This window comes from Egretta garzetta, unplaced genomic scaffold (assembly GCF_000687185.1).
Source record: "Egretta garzetta isolate BGI_Z169 unplaced genomic scaffold, ASM68718v1 scaffold326, whole genome shotgun sequence".
Taxonomy (NCBI): Eukaryota; Metazoa; Chordata; class Aves; order Pelecaniformes; family Ardeidae; genus Egretta; species Egretta garzetta.
Genome location: NW_009260026.1, coordinates 3,672,388 through 3,689,104, shown reverse-complemented (window position 1 = coordinate 3,689,104; position 16,717 = coordinate 3,672,388). Strand labels below are relative to the sequence as shown.

At 46.8% G+C, this 16,717-nt stretch overlaps 1 protein-coding gene across 13 annotated transcripts in view; it reads right to left on the bottom strand.

Moving 5' to 3' along the window:
- Window positions 1-4,120: 4,120 nt before the first annotated feature.
- The window catches only part of CLASP1 (cytoplasmic linker associated protein 1), a 176,481-nt gene continuing 163,884 nt past the window's right edge, over window positions 4,121-16,717 (bottom strand). For 12 of the 13 annotated variants that reach the window (XM_035896290.1, XM_035896286.1, XM_009640875.2 and 9 more), the window contains 3 exons: window positions 13,184-13,390; window positions 9,768-9,884; window positions 4,121-7,989 (listed from right to left, as the gene is read on the bottom strand). In XM_035896290.1, coding sequence (XP_035752183.1) covers window positions 7,903-7,989; window positions 9,768-9,884; window positions 13,184-13,390 — 411 coding nt within the window. In that variant the 3' untranslated portion in view covers window positions 4,121-7,902. Of the gene's footprint in view, window positions 7,990-9,767; window positions 9,885-13,183; window positions 13,391-16,717 lie in introns of those variants that run through there. The other variant, XR_004842286.1, reaches the window with a different exon arrangement.

The following is a 16,717-nucleotide window of genomic DNA, read 5'->3' as shown; positions in this document are numbered from 1 at the left end:
GCACCCTGTAATCCCCCTGGCCCCGTGTTAGCTCGGTCTGGTTTATGCTGCCTTCACTTTCCCCTCCACTGCCCGCTCAGCTGCTCCCCGTCTCCTCTGCTGCCAAGCAAGCCCTTGCCTTTCCACTGTGCCCGAGCAGTTGTCCCCTGCAGAGCCCTCCCACAGCCGCCCAGCCCTGGGTCCCTCCATGGGTCAAAGCCCCATGAGCATCTTCCCTGTGCATTGTGCCTGCCCCAGAAGACAAGCACCCATCCCCGCTGGCCCCCATGCCGAGCAGCAAGAAGGGTTGCTTGCTCCTGGTTAGTGGGTTGGCACTGGAGTTGGATATAAATAGTCCTTTTTTGGAAAGCGATGGCTTTGCTTGGCCTGTCTCAGTACCTGCCAAGCTATGACAAAGCAGCATGGAGAACAGAGCAACGTTGCATAAGGACCTTGGGTTTAACGGGCCAACATTTCCCGAGCCTTTGGCTGCAGTCAGATCCCCAGGGAGAACCTGAAACATAAGCATCTCCTGTGCTACTGCTGCAGCAGTGCAGGGGACCACAGTGGCTGCTGTGGCAGCCCATCTCCTCCCATCGTCCTCCCATCTGTGCAAGAGCACTTCCCTGGCAGGGGAGAGCTGAACATAGTACGGGCACTGAGAGACTGACACTGCTACTGAAGCAACCTTCTCCAGTCCCATGCATGTATTAGCTATAACCCCTTGTTACCCACAAATGGATCCATGACTGGGGGTCACAACGAGTGATGGTCTTTCTCTGGACCTAAACAAACACACAACCACCCAGTGTCTGCTGACAAGAGACCCCCTCCATCCCAGCCTGATGCTCAGGTTGTTTTCCATGCCCATGTTGCCCCAGCAGCTTCCTAAAGGCCTTGCAGGAATTTTTTCCCATCAGAACAGGGGATGGAGGTTTACAGTCTGTCCTCTCCTCCCCAAGGTCAGTCCTACCATGTGCTTCTGCACCGAGCCTCCTCCCAGCAGGCTCCTGCCGGGGCTGGGGTGCGCTCGCCAGGGGGGGCCGTTTCCATACTTCGCCCTTTCCATACTTCATGGATATGTATGAAAAGACAAAGCAGGAAAATGCGTTGGGTTGGTAAAGGGAAAAGAGGGAGGGGTGTGTGATATTTGCTTGAGGAGAGTAAACGAGGGTTGCACAAGCAATTGGGTTGCACAACCAGAAGCTGTGGAATTATTTAAGTTAACAAGTTACCACTGATCAACTGAGCTGCACTTTCTCAGGCATTTTAAGCCAAAACATCTTATTCTTCAACTGGAGCAAATTAAGATAAGGCACCTGGTCCAGGAGTGCAACTCTGCTGGCATGCACTGAGCCACTCCTCGGCGCGAGGGAAGGGGTCTCAAAATCGTTTGAGGGGGATTGCAAAGTGCTAGGCTGTGAAGAAATCAGCAGCAGTTCAGACCCTCCAGGACAGAGAAACGAATCGAGAGCAGGCTGCAAGTGCTTAGAGGAAGCCTTCACGCTTGCCAGCAATCTCCTAACTACCTTTAATTGCTGGCAGCAACTCTGCTCCTCCACCATAGGGGAGAGTCCAGCAAAAGCATCTAAGCCCGCAATTACAGCCATTCCTCATTCCCCATCTGTGAAGCAACCATGTGGCTTAGGACAACAGGGGACTTCGTGACAAAGAAGCTACAAGGGACAGATACTTTGAGGTGGTTCAATAAACAAACACCCCCTTGTCAACACGCTGCAGTCTCAGCCCTAAAGGACATGCCAAAATCCAGCACAGGAGGAGCCAGGAGACTGAGCAAGAGGATTATTTTCTTCTGCTCCTGGATTTCATTGGGAGTAACAGCTTTGGGCTGCTCCTGTTGAGCTTTTCACTTGCTGTGGTTGCATCCTGCAAAACTGTTGCCTTCTGCCATGCTGCTCCTGCAGCAAAGAGGGGCGGCCTGCGCTGGCACCCCCGAAGGTGCAGGTCTTGGCACCAAGACCAGTATTTGTGTATTTTCCAAGGAGATCAGCAGAGGGTCAGACCACGGCAGCAAGTGCCTGGAGGCATGAGCCATTGCTGGGAGAAGACAACTTGCTGGAGGGGAGCTCTGTGCATCTGGCAATGGTTGGTGATGAGCCAGCAGCTGCAGCTCCATCTTGGCCTTCGCTCCTCATAACCTGAGCAGCAGCGCAAAGGTTGGGTAAAACCCAGCTGCAGGGTACCAAGAGCTGCTCTCTCAAGATGGAGTAGGAGAACGCCCAGCCTCCTCTGATCCAACCCTTGCTGCCTGGTGCTCCGGAGGGAAAGGAAGCCTCCAGCCATGCAAACAGCCCCCTGCGTGGGTCTTGCACAAACTGCCAGAATGACCAATTTCTGCCTCTGTGGGATGTCCCTCTCCTCAACCCCCACAAGGGTTTTGCAAGGACTGACCGTTTTAAGCACGTGTCAGTGAAATCCAGCTCCCCAGCTTGGGTTGTCTACTACCACATTTGCAATGCCTCAGACTTCAGAGCTTTTCCAAATCCCTCAGGGCTGTAAGGCTAATTTAGGCCAGCATCTGGAGTTTTACAAGGCACAGACGAGATAGTGCTCTATTCATTCTCTCTTCCCTTTCTTATAACTGCAGGTACCTGGCACTCCTCAAAAAAAAAAAAAGAAAAACCCCACATGGGAAGCACTGGGAAGAATCCAGGATGACTGGGCAAGGCCGGACCTTCCCTCATATTGCTCTGACATGTGGCAGAGTCAAAAATGACCCTGCCACTGCAGGGATGAGATGGTCCATCTGCAGGAGGGAAAGCGATGACTGCTCCTCGCTCCCAGCCAGGCTCCTGAATCTTGATGCAGAAAAGTGCCTGGGCTGGCACAGGCAGCGCTGGGGCAAAGGAGGCACCGGTGAGGCTGCTGATGCTGTGAAGGGTCTGCCAAAAAAAAAAACCAAACCCACAAACCCCCAAAAAACCCCCACCCTAAAAACCAAACCAAAATAAAACCTAAACAAAACTATCACTTGTCTGAAACTTCCCCCCAGAATTGTCAAACTTGTAGCTCAGTAACTAGCTGCAGAGTAAGTGCAGACAGAATAATCACCTTGCAAGAGGAGAGAGTATAGTATAACCAGCAGCGCTTTATCCAGCATGGCCAGAACCACCATGTCCCAAATCCTGGTGCTCATGCACCCCAACACTCTCCCTGTACTCCTCTGCCTGGGAATATTCACACCAAAAGCCTCCCATAGGGAATCTGAACTTCCTGTGCATTCCTGACTCCCTTGCATCCACCAAAAGGTATTTGAGGGCATTTTACCTTGATGCTAAAGAAATAGCATCAAGGCAAGAGTCATGCCCTAGGGGATCTGTTTCCCTACTGTAGAGCCCAGCTTCACTACAGGTTTTTAAATTGCGACGAACTACTATTCCCCTGGGATAGCACACAAGCACGTGAGGGCTCAGGCTCCCTGGCCACTTGAAGTTCTTTGTCTTTTGGTACCAGGCAGAGAGACCTGTGCAGCTCCCAGTACCCCTTCACCTCCCCAAACCCTCCATCACCCAAATTTCTCCTGCCACATATTTTAAAACCTCTGCAATTCTCTTAACGAGCCTCATAACACAGGCACCTTTTGAAGCCCTTGCTCCTTGAGTTACAAGACTTTGCACGAAACCATCAGCTTTCAAACTGCATACGGCTCTCCAGTTTGTAAGGTCAAAAAGAATCCCCTAAAACCAGGACTTCCCAAAAGCTTTTACCAGCTGACAGCAGAAGGCCAGCACCCCAAAAGATCAGCTGCCTGCTGGCCCCACTGCTGCTCAGACTGGTGCCTGTAGGGAACAGCCAGACCACCATGCACCCTATAATTAACACGTGAAAACACAGCAGCCAGGGCAGGAATGAGAGCAAATCCTTTCCAAGCAAAGGCTGCTGGAGTGAGGAGCTGTGTTGGATAATAAATCTACGTTAATATTTCTCCCCCCCCCCAAAAGAAATCCAACTTCCACTTACTCTAGGGCAAACTCAAAAGGTTTTATTTTGATTTTTTTTTTAGCAAATTCTATCACATAAATGTTAACAAAAAACATCTGTACAATTGCCATGATACACTCAAAAGTGAAACAAATAAGATATAAATACAGATATGGATGTAACATGACAAAAGCGGAAAAAATAGAAAAAAATACATGCGCATGAACACGGTGCCAACAAAGTCATTTGTCATCGCTGGCATTTTTCAGAGCAGTTTTTACTTCCCATTTAAAACATTGTTAGCAATGTCCTGCTGTATTCTACAAAGGTCTATTTTTCTGTCCCTTAATATGTAATATTATGCTTGATAAATAAAGGGGTGGGGAGAAAAGGTTTTGATGACAAAGATGCGAGTTACGTTACTTATACAGGTTATTGGTAAGCTAGTAGTAAGCAATAAAAAAAGACAGTCTCGTATTGTATTGTAACCCAGGCAAGCACACATAGTGTACCTTAAGAAAGCCACATGCCTCGATATTTCTGCACTACATGAGAACTACAGTACGTAGACCTGTGGGGCGGATGGATCCAGTATTTGCCCATGCCCACGGAGCACTGGTGCAGCCAATGGCAGAAAAAACATCCACATCTGAGATTTCGGCAACCTTGCAGCCAGGAGCCGCTGTCTGCTGAGAGTCTTCTCTCATTCAGACTTGTAAAGCATGGTGGGCAAATAAAATACACTTTTCTTTTTTTTTTTTCCTCCTTTTTTTTTTTTAAAGGTACGAAAAATTGAAGCCCTGCATAATGGGCAGCAAGGAAAAAAAAAGGCAGCTGCAGTAGGTGGCTACTGCTGGGAGAACGTGAACAGAAGCTTCACCGGTGTGGTGAGGCACTGCCAGCACGCAGATCTTTCTCTGCAAGCATGCGTGGACACTGTGATTTGTAGCCAGAGAGACCTTTATGCTCACTGAATAGAAACCAAAATGATTGTACAGCTTGTTGAAGTCAGAACACTGGAGATCAGAGAGGTGACATTCGGAGCTAGCCCTTTGAGTACTTCAAAGGAAACAGAAATAAAAACAAAATCGGGTCATGTTCAACATACTAAACAACCTTACTATGTACATTATACGCAATGACTTATAAATACCTAAGCAGAATGCTCTCTACTGTATACAGGTATAACATACTTCTAGAGTACTCAAAGGATGAACAGTCCTCGACTGACTCACATAACGAAATTAAGTAGCACGTTAATGAGCATCTGTTGACAGAACAGAATCTGATTCAGAAAGTAAGGCCTGGTTCTACCATTTGCAGCCCCAAGTGTGCCAATAGCATCGGAAAATACACGCTCATCGCTGGAGTCGCAGCAGGTTGCACGCGTCTTTTGAAGGACGAGCTGTTAACGCCTACTGTAGTGCCAGCGCACGCGCTAGGGTCAGTTCAGGGACGTTACAGTGCGTTCACTCTCAGTGCATACTAACAGGATTTTATAAAATATATAAAATCATTTGAGAAGGAATTCAATTCCTGGAGATTTGCTACAGTGTGCCATAAAAAAAAAAAAAAAACAAAAAACAACCCCAAAAAACACAAACCAACCAACAAACAGCAAACTGTGATGGACCAAGCTCCATCACAGCTGGGAGGGACTAAACGCCGCTTGGTCAGCTATGCTGACCTTCTGAAACCCACAGCTGGAACAGAAGATGCTGAACTGAGATGGGTAGAAAGAGAGGCATAAATACTAAGTTGTTAGAGTACAAATTAAAAAAAAAAAAACCACCCACACTACTAAAAATTCAAACAGGACAGCTAACTGCTGCCAACAAGTCGGCTGAATTTTTCCTCAAAAGGGAAAATAAATTCATGTTAAACTAAACCAATTTGAATCATTCAAAAAATTAAAAAAGAATATTCTAACAAGCATACTGAAAGATGTTGAGAAAAGGAATGGTCCACAGAAAGGGAGACGCCAACCACGGAGCAGCCAATCCTCCCTCTAGTGAGGACGGCTTTTCTGAGCCTGCAGGAAGACCCTGGGGGAATCCCACCCACCAGGATCGCACGGTTTCTCCTGCCATGGCGTTACTCATTGGGAAAGATGAGGGAACTAGCCCTGCAGCCAGCAAAAGCCTGGCACTTCCTGACAAACTCAGGAGCAGGTCACCAACTCTGCTCTCATGTCAAGCAGGGAAAGGGACCAACAAGCTTTGCAGACCAATCCCACACAATCCCCACCAGCCACAACCCCTCTTGATCTGGGGATGGGGAGGGGAGCTCCCAGCATGGCTCCTCAGGGCTGGGGCTGAGACACACAGGGATGCACTGATGGAATGGGAGGGGGCTTTACCCTCCCCACTGCAGTGCTGAAAACGCTCATGTTCTCGGTAGGCTACCAAGGTGTCCCTGCAGCTCCCCAAAAGGGAAATGGAGGGGAGCTGCAGAGAGACCAAGGCACCGAGAACAGCCAGGGAGCACACACCCACCACCAACCACAGCTGTGGTCGCAAGCTGCAGGTCTACCACCCTCTTGTACTGGGGGCAAAAACCCAGTTCTAATCCACTGCAGGTTTGGGGTGGGCATGCCCATCAGCGAGGATCCAGCCCAGGGTATTTGATTGCTGCTGGTTCAGCTCTGACTTGGTCTGTGCCATCAGATTTGCCCTGCTGCACCCTCACCCAAGAGCACCCTGCTGACAGCGGTGCCCATCGAGGGCCCTCCGCACTCCTCCGAAATGCAGAGCACCCAACAGGGCTGTGCACGGGGCTGGCCAGGAAGAAGGGGGTTCCTACTGCAGGCTCTTCAGGCATGGAGGGGAGCTGTGGCAGGCACTGTCCCAGCTGGCTCAGCAGGTGCTTCCACGGGGTCTTTTTGTTCAGTTTCAGATGCCCTTTCTGTCCTCTGGGATGAACATTTTGTCCAAAGCAAAAAGGAGTTGTGGGGACAAAGCCATTCACCACCCAACATCAGTGGGTCAGGTCAGAGCAGCAGATCAGCCCTTTGATGCTACAGACTTCAAGAAAAATGCAGCTAGCCTCACCAGGCAGCACTGAGATACAGCCCTGCCAGCTCCCACCGTCCACCCATGGACACACTCGGAGCCTAATCCAACACCCACCCACCTAACTCCAGTGTCCCATCACAGGCATCACTCCCAAAACTGAGTCTCAGGTTCCCTTTGGGGAGTAACAAGTAACCTGGAGAGTCTTTTGAGCATATGAAAGATCCAAATGGGTTATGAGGGAGAAATATTTACAGAGTCAATGAAAGGAGCAAGATCCCAGCTGCTTTGCACAGCACAGCTGGCTGGAGAGCAGTTACAGAAAAAAATCGGCCCATCGGAGGTCTGTCTGAAGAACTATGTACAAAAACTCAGATGTTTAAAAAGAACCTACTTTTTCATTACTCACTTGATATCTCTCAGTATTAAAGCGTCTGAGGCTGGAATCACAGCCACATCTGCAATGATCTCCCCATGGAGAGCCCTGCACATTGGGCAAACTGCAACAGGGAGTACAAAACAGGACCACAAGACTTGTAAGAAGAGGAGAACCTAGCCAGAACGGCTGCGGCCACAGGGAGAGCAGGTAGCTAGCACATAGAAACCAAAAGTGGGTATGAACTAAGCCGACAAGATTTGTTTGACCTTTATGCGTGTCCACGTTCTTGGACTGTTTTGGAACGCTAACCTAAACATATTTCCGAGATTTCAGCAGGCTATACAAATATGTTTAAGTATGGCTTTCTGTTGTTCACTTTTAATGAAGACTGCAACACAGACCTTGCTTCCTTTACATTCAATACCAGTAAGATTCTACATAAAAGCTTTTAAGGGACTAAAATACTGATTGCAATAAATATCTGCATGGCCTCCTTGAGCTGATGGAGCGCGCCAGTGAAGAGTAGCAGAAAGGTCTCTGAGAGGCACCGTTGATTGCTTCTAAGTCTACACATATGTCCACATATCTCCATTAACTGTGCGTTGAAACGTCTGAAGAGGAACTGCTGTTGCTGTTGGTGGTCTGGGCCCTCTTTATGTACAAGTTTAGTAGCTTCATCTGAAAGAAAAAAAACATGAGAAAATGCCAGGAAAAACAAGCGGACAGGTCAACTGCAAATCTTGAAACTTGCGTTCTGTGGTGAACTCAGTTTTGAGCGAGCTGACACTGAGCTCTCTGGCAGAAAAGCAGAAGCAAAGCTGAACATATTTCAGAACAGAGGCAGGAGGGTGGATATACCTAGTCCCACTGCAGTTATTACAGGCAGATTTAATGGGATTTAGAAAAACCTCTTGCATTTCACTTCAGCAGCCATCAGTTCACAGACCTCAGTCCCACAGCCTGCTCTGAGCAAGCAGGATTCCCACAGAGGTCAGTGGGGCTGCAGGCACACTGGCGATCCAATAGCCATGGTCCCTCCTAGGAAACACCCCAAACTCTCCATGCTTTATGAAGCGTTCATTTTCAATGACATTTAAATATCTTCACTAACTTGGTACATCTAGTGAAACTGCAGCTGTTATGACTATATACCTCCTTTGCACAGGTTTGGGTGGGTTTTTTTTCCTTCCTTACCACCTTAGCTCCAGATCCTGCAGTGACTCATGCACACGTTTAACTTTAAACACGCAGGCAGTCTGCGTAAACCCAGAAGTATTACTCACACGTTTATAGTTAGTTATGTGGTGGAGTAAGTCTGTGGCACTAGAATACTGGGATAAAGTCTCTACAACATTTTATAGGGGCATTTCCTAACTGCCCAAATATGAGGTAAACCTCAGCACCCATAGCTGTCTCTTTCCAGAGCAATTTGGAGGCACGAATAATTTGTTTAAGGGCAAGGCAACTCAATTCAGAAATAAAATCCAAGTGTCCTCATTCTCAGGTCATTTTGGCCTGCACCGTGCTTCCTTTCCATGAAAGAAATTACTTCAACACAACAGAATGAAGCCCTCTCAACCACATAGCTATTCACATGCAGAGATCTATTTCAGAAACAAAAATGCAGAATTTGTCTTAAAATTGCAGAGAAATCTCGGGTATGATGACTTCAAACAGGAGACGAAATCTTGTGACTGCTTCCTGAGCAGCTCTGAAAAGCAATTAAACACCACCCACCTCAGCACAAAATGCCAGCCCTTGTCCAAAGGACAGAGCTGTATTAAGGACTTGATTTCCCTTGCAGCATCAGGCTAGAATTTGAGTTTTGCTGCTAACCTGACTCCAGGGCACAAAATCCTTTGAAGGGTCAACTTGAGTTTGCTGGCGTCCCCGGAGGAAAGGGACACATCTGCCATGCATTACGAGTGAGGCTTTACATGCATTTCTGCCAGCCCTAATCGCAACCTGCTGCTGCAAAGACCTGCTCTCCCACCCATCCCAGTCACACATTCCCACCACTCTCTGCTCTAGATTACCTGTGCAGATGCAGAGTGGACTGAAAGCTAATTAATTTGTATTGCAGATCTGGTTTTCAGCCAGAGCAGCCAGCTGATCCAACTCACTGCACAGTCACCCCTGGATGCAATGCTGAAGGGGCAAGGTAAACATGGCTGTAGTGGGAAGGACCCACATGGTGGCAGCTTGCAGTTATGCAGGAATAAATACGTTCATGAAACCGATCCCTGAACCCCACCAAAACTTGCTTAGTGGGATTTCAAATGCTCACACTGCTGAGCAAGTGGTGTGCTGTTCTAATGGTGTTTGGCAGAGCAAGATAGGATTTAACAGGCTACAGGGAACTTGACAAAGCTACCATATATCCCCGGTCTTGCTGCTAGTAGTGCAAGCCACTCAGCTGGCTATTATCAAAACACCGAGATGCAGTACTCTTGTACCTTGCTTCCTGTGAGTTGTGCGAGATGAGGTTTCAGTTCTTCTCCAATTACTGAATAAATTGCCACTAGGCAAAATACGCTAGCTTTACGGACGCTGCTCTCCGTATTATCATAACCCTAGGAAATAAGGGGGAAAAAAAAAAGGTCAGAAATCAAACAGCACTCACCAACATCCTTCCAGAGCAATATACTAAAGAGGTGATGAAAATTTTACAAATGTGGCTGACCTAACAGATCAACAGAAGGGCCCTGCTTAACATAACTGCTTGCAACCTGAATACTCAGAAGAGCAAGAAAACACAATCACCCAGTACATCCTATTTGTTCCTTATATTATTAGTTATTACTATCATGTTTTAAGTCATTAATGTGTTATTTACAGCGTTAAGCAACACCACACAGTTTCCCAACATGAGCTTAGGACTCTATCAAATACACGCATTCCTGTGTCCAGTTCAGATGACTATATGCTATCCTGGATGGCCAGGACTTCTTGGAGGGGAGCCCTCGTGCTCCCAGCTTGCCCTCAGAAGTCTTCCCTGACTCAAATCTAACTGAAAGGAAAGCAATTCTGCTCCTGAGAGCGAAGTTACAAGTGGAGATTAATTTTGCAGCCAAGTGGCCTAAAGGTTATATCACTCAGGACACGAAAGCCAGAATCCTGTTTTGTGAACAGATATTCTACACAAATATCTATTTGGACAGAATAGCTCTATCCAGGCATTAGAAACTGCAAAAATCAGAGTCATCCTGGATGTCTTCCAACTCTTTAAAACCACTGGGCTTAAACACTGTGTATAACAGCACTACACACATGTGCCAGTCCATTAGATGAACAGCCTCTATAACCTGGAGCTTTTTGATTACTTATCATGTAGGAAATACCACAGAAAATAACATGTTGAGAGACCCCTGTAGGTGGTGCTGGATCTCTGGCAGCTTCAGAAGAGCTCAAACTAGCCACCAGGCCACTCGGTAGCTGGTGACATTAGTCCTGTGCTCGGACAGTGATTCATCACTAAGCAGCCATCCCATGAGACACACAGACATCGCTTCAGCCTGCAGGATGCCGTCTCCTCTGGATGCAGGGTGACCTCTGCCAGGAAGGCCGAGAGGAAGGATGCGGTATGGCTGGGGCTGCCAGGCTGCCTGCTAGCAGGGCCCATGTTCTAGCTGCAGTGCCAAAATACAGTCTGAACTGACAGTCTGCAATCCCAAAGAGCACTGAACTAGAAAAGCAGAAGACCTAGGTGAGCTTAGAGAAGCATCAAGCTATTGAGGACCAAGGTGGAAAAAAGGCTGAGCCCAGGCCCACAGCAGGGGAATGCCCATAGAGACACAACCCACTGCTAGAGGAACAGCTAGGATGCAGGGAGCTCTCAGTGGGTCCCAATCCAAAAGCTCCTGAACTTATCAGATGCCTCTGCTTGACCTCAAGTTTCCCTATGGGCCTGGCATTTTGCTCATGTGTGCATCCCAAATTGCTCCTGCAAGGGCAGGCAGATCTGTGCAGTGTTGAGGCCTGTGGAGCCTTAAGAGGCTGTGTCCTGGTGGTGCTGGGCTGGCAGAGCCTGCCCCATATGCACCAGCAGGACTATCACCCCACCTCTCCATCTGCGAACTTGCTTAGAATCATAGAATTGTTTAGGCTGGAAAAGACCTTTAAGATCATCAAGTCCAACTGTTAACCTAACCCTGCCATCCCACCACTAAACCATGTCCCTAAACACCTCGACTACCCGTCTTTTAAATACCCCCAGGGATGGGGACTCCACCACTTCCCTGGGCAGCCCATTCCAAGGCAGCGGCTGCTGCTGCTCCTCCTGGCATTTAATAACACAGTCCAGAAGTTAGAGTATTTGCTCAGGAGATGACCTGGGCTCAAAGCTCTCTTCAGCCTGAGGGTATCGAGACACAGCACATGGGAGAGTACCTCACTGCCCAGCTCTACCCCTCCAGCTCCGAGGGAGCCAGGGCTCCGCACTGGGACCAGGGCAAGCAGCATGACTTCCCCCAGCCAAGCCACGTTCTTGTATGGAGACATCCTCATCTGCTCACAGGGGTCCTGCTCTGGGCTGCTGAGCTACACACTTGTGCTCAACTCTGCTACTGTCTGACATTCTTTGCCTCTTCACCACCCTGCTGATACCCTCAGCACGGTAAGCAAGCACACAGCCAACTCCCTCCACACACAGTCCTTCAGCCAGAAGGATCCCAAAACACTTCCCAAAACATGAGGAGCAGATTCCTTCAATCACTATGAGTTTCTAAGGTGAGGAAATATCACTGGCAGCTCCTAGATGAAAAATGGCAAACTAGGCTCAAAGACAAAATCTGTTTTAAGACATGGAAGCAATTTAATAAAACAAATATAACTGCTTTTTTTAAAGGCATGCTGCTCCCAAACTTTTCCAGTGCATTGAAGCTCCTCTGTTCAGATTGTTGTCTTGAGCAATCATGGCTAGAAACTTTTTACAACAGAAGTTTAGATCAATACAGAACTGCCTGATTCCCAGAAGCCGAGATTTAAGAAAAGAATTGCAAGAGATGACACTACAAAGTTGGGACAAATGCGAGGATGCACAAGGGGAACTTCTGACTTTTCTCTTGCCCTTCTAACTTTTCCAACTTGCTATGAGGAGGCTTTTTTTATCCCACTTCTCCACTGAAGTCTTACCCACCCAAACATGTCTCCCCTTTCACACTGACTGTTTCTGTTGCAATCCCTCCCCAGTAAACACACAGATATTCTCTCTCTTCCCTTGCTGCTGCCTCCCCTTATTTCCCTCTTGCTTGCAGGCTCATCCCAGCCACTGGCACTGCCAGTTGCTTGTGCAGGGGAACAGAAGGCAACACCACTACAGCCAGCACTGGAAGCTAAATTCACAATATAAGACCAAGCCTTAGCACTGGCATAAACAGAGCTCCCCACCCAGCCTGAGAGGGTTATGAAAGGGGCTGAATGAAGTCAGCAAGTAGTTTGGTCCTGATTTCAGAGAGAAAAGAAAAGGACTAGCCTGCCTGCTGGGATTCAAATTCAAGTGCGAAGTACAATCAAAGTGTAAAACAGCTCAGCAGAATTAAACGAGACTACAAGATGCATTGCTTGGGATGTACTGAGACAGCATAAGATGTGGTTAACTCCTGATCTCAAATTTATTACGTGGCTGCTCCTGGTTTATTTAGGAGTCAGGCCAAGGTGTCTAATTGTGGAACATACAATCGGAATCTGAGTTTTCTTTTCCTTACCATTAAAAACATCAAAAGTTCAAACATAAAAACTTAAGAGGGATTAAAGCTTTAATTTACCACAATCTGGCCCCAGAGGGTCCATCGTTTTCTCTTAGGTCACAGATCTCACAAATTACTCAGCAGTGGTTTGTGCTCAGGAGCATTTGTGACATGGGATTCTGTACCTGTAACAACCCAGGAATGATATCAGGAAGGAGCTGATGCAACGATTCCTTGGAAATCCTCTCGATGACTTTTGTCTGCATTTTGATGGCAGCTAAATTAATTGGATAATCTGCAGTCTGAATGATGGGGCAAAGCACCTTGATGCATTGCTCGGGATGGATGGAACTCGCCAGGGTGGAAGCAGCTTCTTCAGCAGCTCTAACAACCTGGAATAAAAGCAGAGCAAAACCTTACCTTAATGAGGTCACACATCACAGTCAAACCCACCAGTGTGTACTAGAAATGACTGCCAGGAAACGCTTGGGGATGTTTATTAGGAGGCTCTATCAAGAAGCAACTGATGTAGAGAATTCACATCCTTTGCCTCCAGCCAGTGTTCCATCTTTGTTCCAGCCAATGGCAAGAAGTCCATCCTGCCTAATGTAACTGCGTCAAAGTTGTGACTAGTTTGAAAGAGTCGTCTGTCACCCAAGATAGACAGAAATCCCCATCCTAGGAGAAGTGAGAGGACAGCATTTCTCCAGCCACTGTCAAAGAACCTAAAACCCACCAGCTTAGACTTGATACAAAATTTATCTCCTTAAACATTATAATCATAGAATACCATACTATAGTTTGGAAGAGACCTCAATGATCATTTGGCCCAAACTTCCTTGACAAAAGCACAGTCTAGTCAAGATGCCCTGCACCGTGTCCAGCCGCATCTTAAACGTGTACGTTGGGGAAAATGAATGACACCATCGCACCTTTTAGCATGCATCTCGCCTGCCGAGTGCTTGGGTACCCAAGCTGAGACACCCAGGCCTACACAGATATGTCCTGCCATTTCTCAGCTAAACTATGCTGTAATCAAACCCAGGCTACAGACACAAGAAGGCTTCAGAGTGTCCCTCACCAGGCAGGTGCTCTCAGCACATCTAACCTGTTAAGACAGCACTGGGATCACTATAAAACATGGGAGGAAGAACAAGTGGAAACATTGGTAGACTGCACCTTTTGCAACTAGCCCACACTGTAAAGCTGTCACACAGACCAAAGGAGATCCTAAATTCATTTCCACTCTTAGTCTGAGGAAAGGCAAATCCACAACTTCCACACTCTTCCCCCAGCAGGTAGGACAGCTAGCTGAAAGAGGAAAGACCCAACTGTGGTCTCTCCTCCCTTGAGAGTTTATTCATTTTACATTCTGCAGTAATTGGATCAAGAAACAGATGGGAAGGCAGGTTTTCTTTTTTCAAGTGTCTGTGCAATTGCCAGGCAACAAAATGAAGCTTCCCTGTGGTTGCACTCTTCCTGACCGCAAATCACGCTCTCTTTACTCCCCGTGTTCTTGTTTCAGTACAAAAGATGGAGGGTGCTTTTGCTCAACTTTTTTTTCTTCTCCCTCTTCTCAGGGCTTACTTTTAAGGGAGGGTAAGTCCTGAGTGCACAGAGATGGCCCAGTGGACAGACTTAAATCCAACACCTCAACTCTAAATAGAAAGAAGCCTTCACAGATCCTCATGCTTGGGATCTCCTGGCTAGCCCCAAGGCAACCCCTAACTCCGAGCTCAGGAGAACTACCGCAGCCTTTGAAGGCACCCTTTCTTTCCTGATCGTGCGGGGAAGTTCAGATGCGTAGCACCAGTCCTCTAACTTGTCCTAAGCTGAACTACCTGGGGTTGTCTGAAGTCGATACTTTGAAACCAGCACTAGGAAATCTGTCCCAGGCAACCTGCAAAAAAGCAAATAAATCAAACCACAGTCTCCCATCACTTAGACTGAAATGATACCTGCTGGATTCACCTTGTTCCCCTCTTCCACACAGTCATGGCATTGAACTCCAGGACTTCTATTTGACTAAGGCAAGACATGGACAGAAAGAGAGTTTTCATTATTTTTAAGTAACTACTGTGGATAACGCATGAACCAGGAATATTTGGAAGTCTCTCTCAGTCATTACTTGAACAAGAACGTCTCACTGCCTGGACTACAAAGCATTTTCCAGAAAGGTTGAATTGATTGTTAAGATAGCAGCAGTGAATAGTGACCAGAAGAGATCATGTCCATGTACAAAGCCCGCTTCACCCACAGTCTTAGCATCACTGCCACACCACTATCATTGATCTTCCACTCATGCTGACAGCTACCTCCATGAAACAGGAATGGCCACGAGATACTTGTACATCCAGGAAAGAACAGAAGTAATCCACTTGGCTCTTAGAATCCTCTAAAGAAAACCCAGCAGTGAAAACTGATCTCTGATACTTCACATAGTACGAATACTGTAGGCAGGCAAGGTACAGGCAAGATGGTGAAGCAGACCTGAGACCTTGATTGCTTCTGTATCAACTGTCAAGCTGCTCTATCTACCTCAGGCCTTTGTCAGCAATTAATTATAATGTTAATTAACATATTCCAAAAAGAATGGCAATCCACAATGTGGTCAGTATTCAAAAAAGGTCATCCTGAAAGATCTGTGAATGAGTAACCAAGCAGAATAGAATGCTAGTTTTCCCTCTTCCAGCTAGTTTTCCCTCTTCCAGCTATTTCTTTGCAAATTCCTCTTCAATTTCACACGAGGTGCATGAAAGTATTTTTCCATGTAAGCCAGTACTAGCTTAGAAGGAAGCGCTATGTGATTTTGTTGGGAAAGGAGAGAAACACTCAAGTACTTAAGGTAAACCTAATGCCATGCTTTGGTACCACGGTGTTGAATTGCTGGAGTTGGTGAAGTCAGGAGCTCCCAGGAGGTCTCCTTGAAAGGAATTAACTTCTTGGCATTGCCGCTTTTGACGTTGACTTTCCCAGTGCTGAAATACCGCTACTATCAAGCTTTCCACAAACAATGCAGCGGCCTGAGAGAGCCCAGCTATCTTGTAATCAACAACATTCACAGGCAAGTCACTAGCTAAAAAAAAAAATCTAACTATAACTATTTGGACACAGGCTGCTTGGGATTTTACTTTGCAACAACTCCAAATACTGTTCATAAATGTTTTCACAGACACTCTGAGAAAGAAAAGCTTGAATATATCACCACTTACAAATTTTTTTTTATTTTTTTTTTTTAGCATAAATCTTTCTAGTATCCTACTTGATAAGAAAGTAATAATATTTTATTTAGTAGGCACCTACAGTCAGACTCTGATATCAAATACACTACTGTAAGCTTTAAACAGTACTGGAGTAGGTAAAAAATTCAATGTGTAACTCTGCATTTCAGCTCCACATCCTGTGGGCATAAAGTTTACCATGAACATTAGGTTGCAGATATGAGGTAAAAGCTTTTTAAAAAGCCTGTTACCAATTCCAAGCACAAGAGGTTAAAATACAGCTGAATTTTTTTCCCAAAATGAGCCAGGGTTCAAATAGAAACAAAGGTCACATGTATTTTGTGCATAAGGTCAACAAGAAAAGTTGTAAAGGTGCAGGATTTCTTTATGCCCCTGCAAGTCCTCCTTTCAGTAAGGCTGCCCATTTCTAGCAAGGATCCGGCCGCGTTTGTGCAGCAGCTGGGTATTTCACATCGCTTCTCCCTGAAGTGCCTTCCC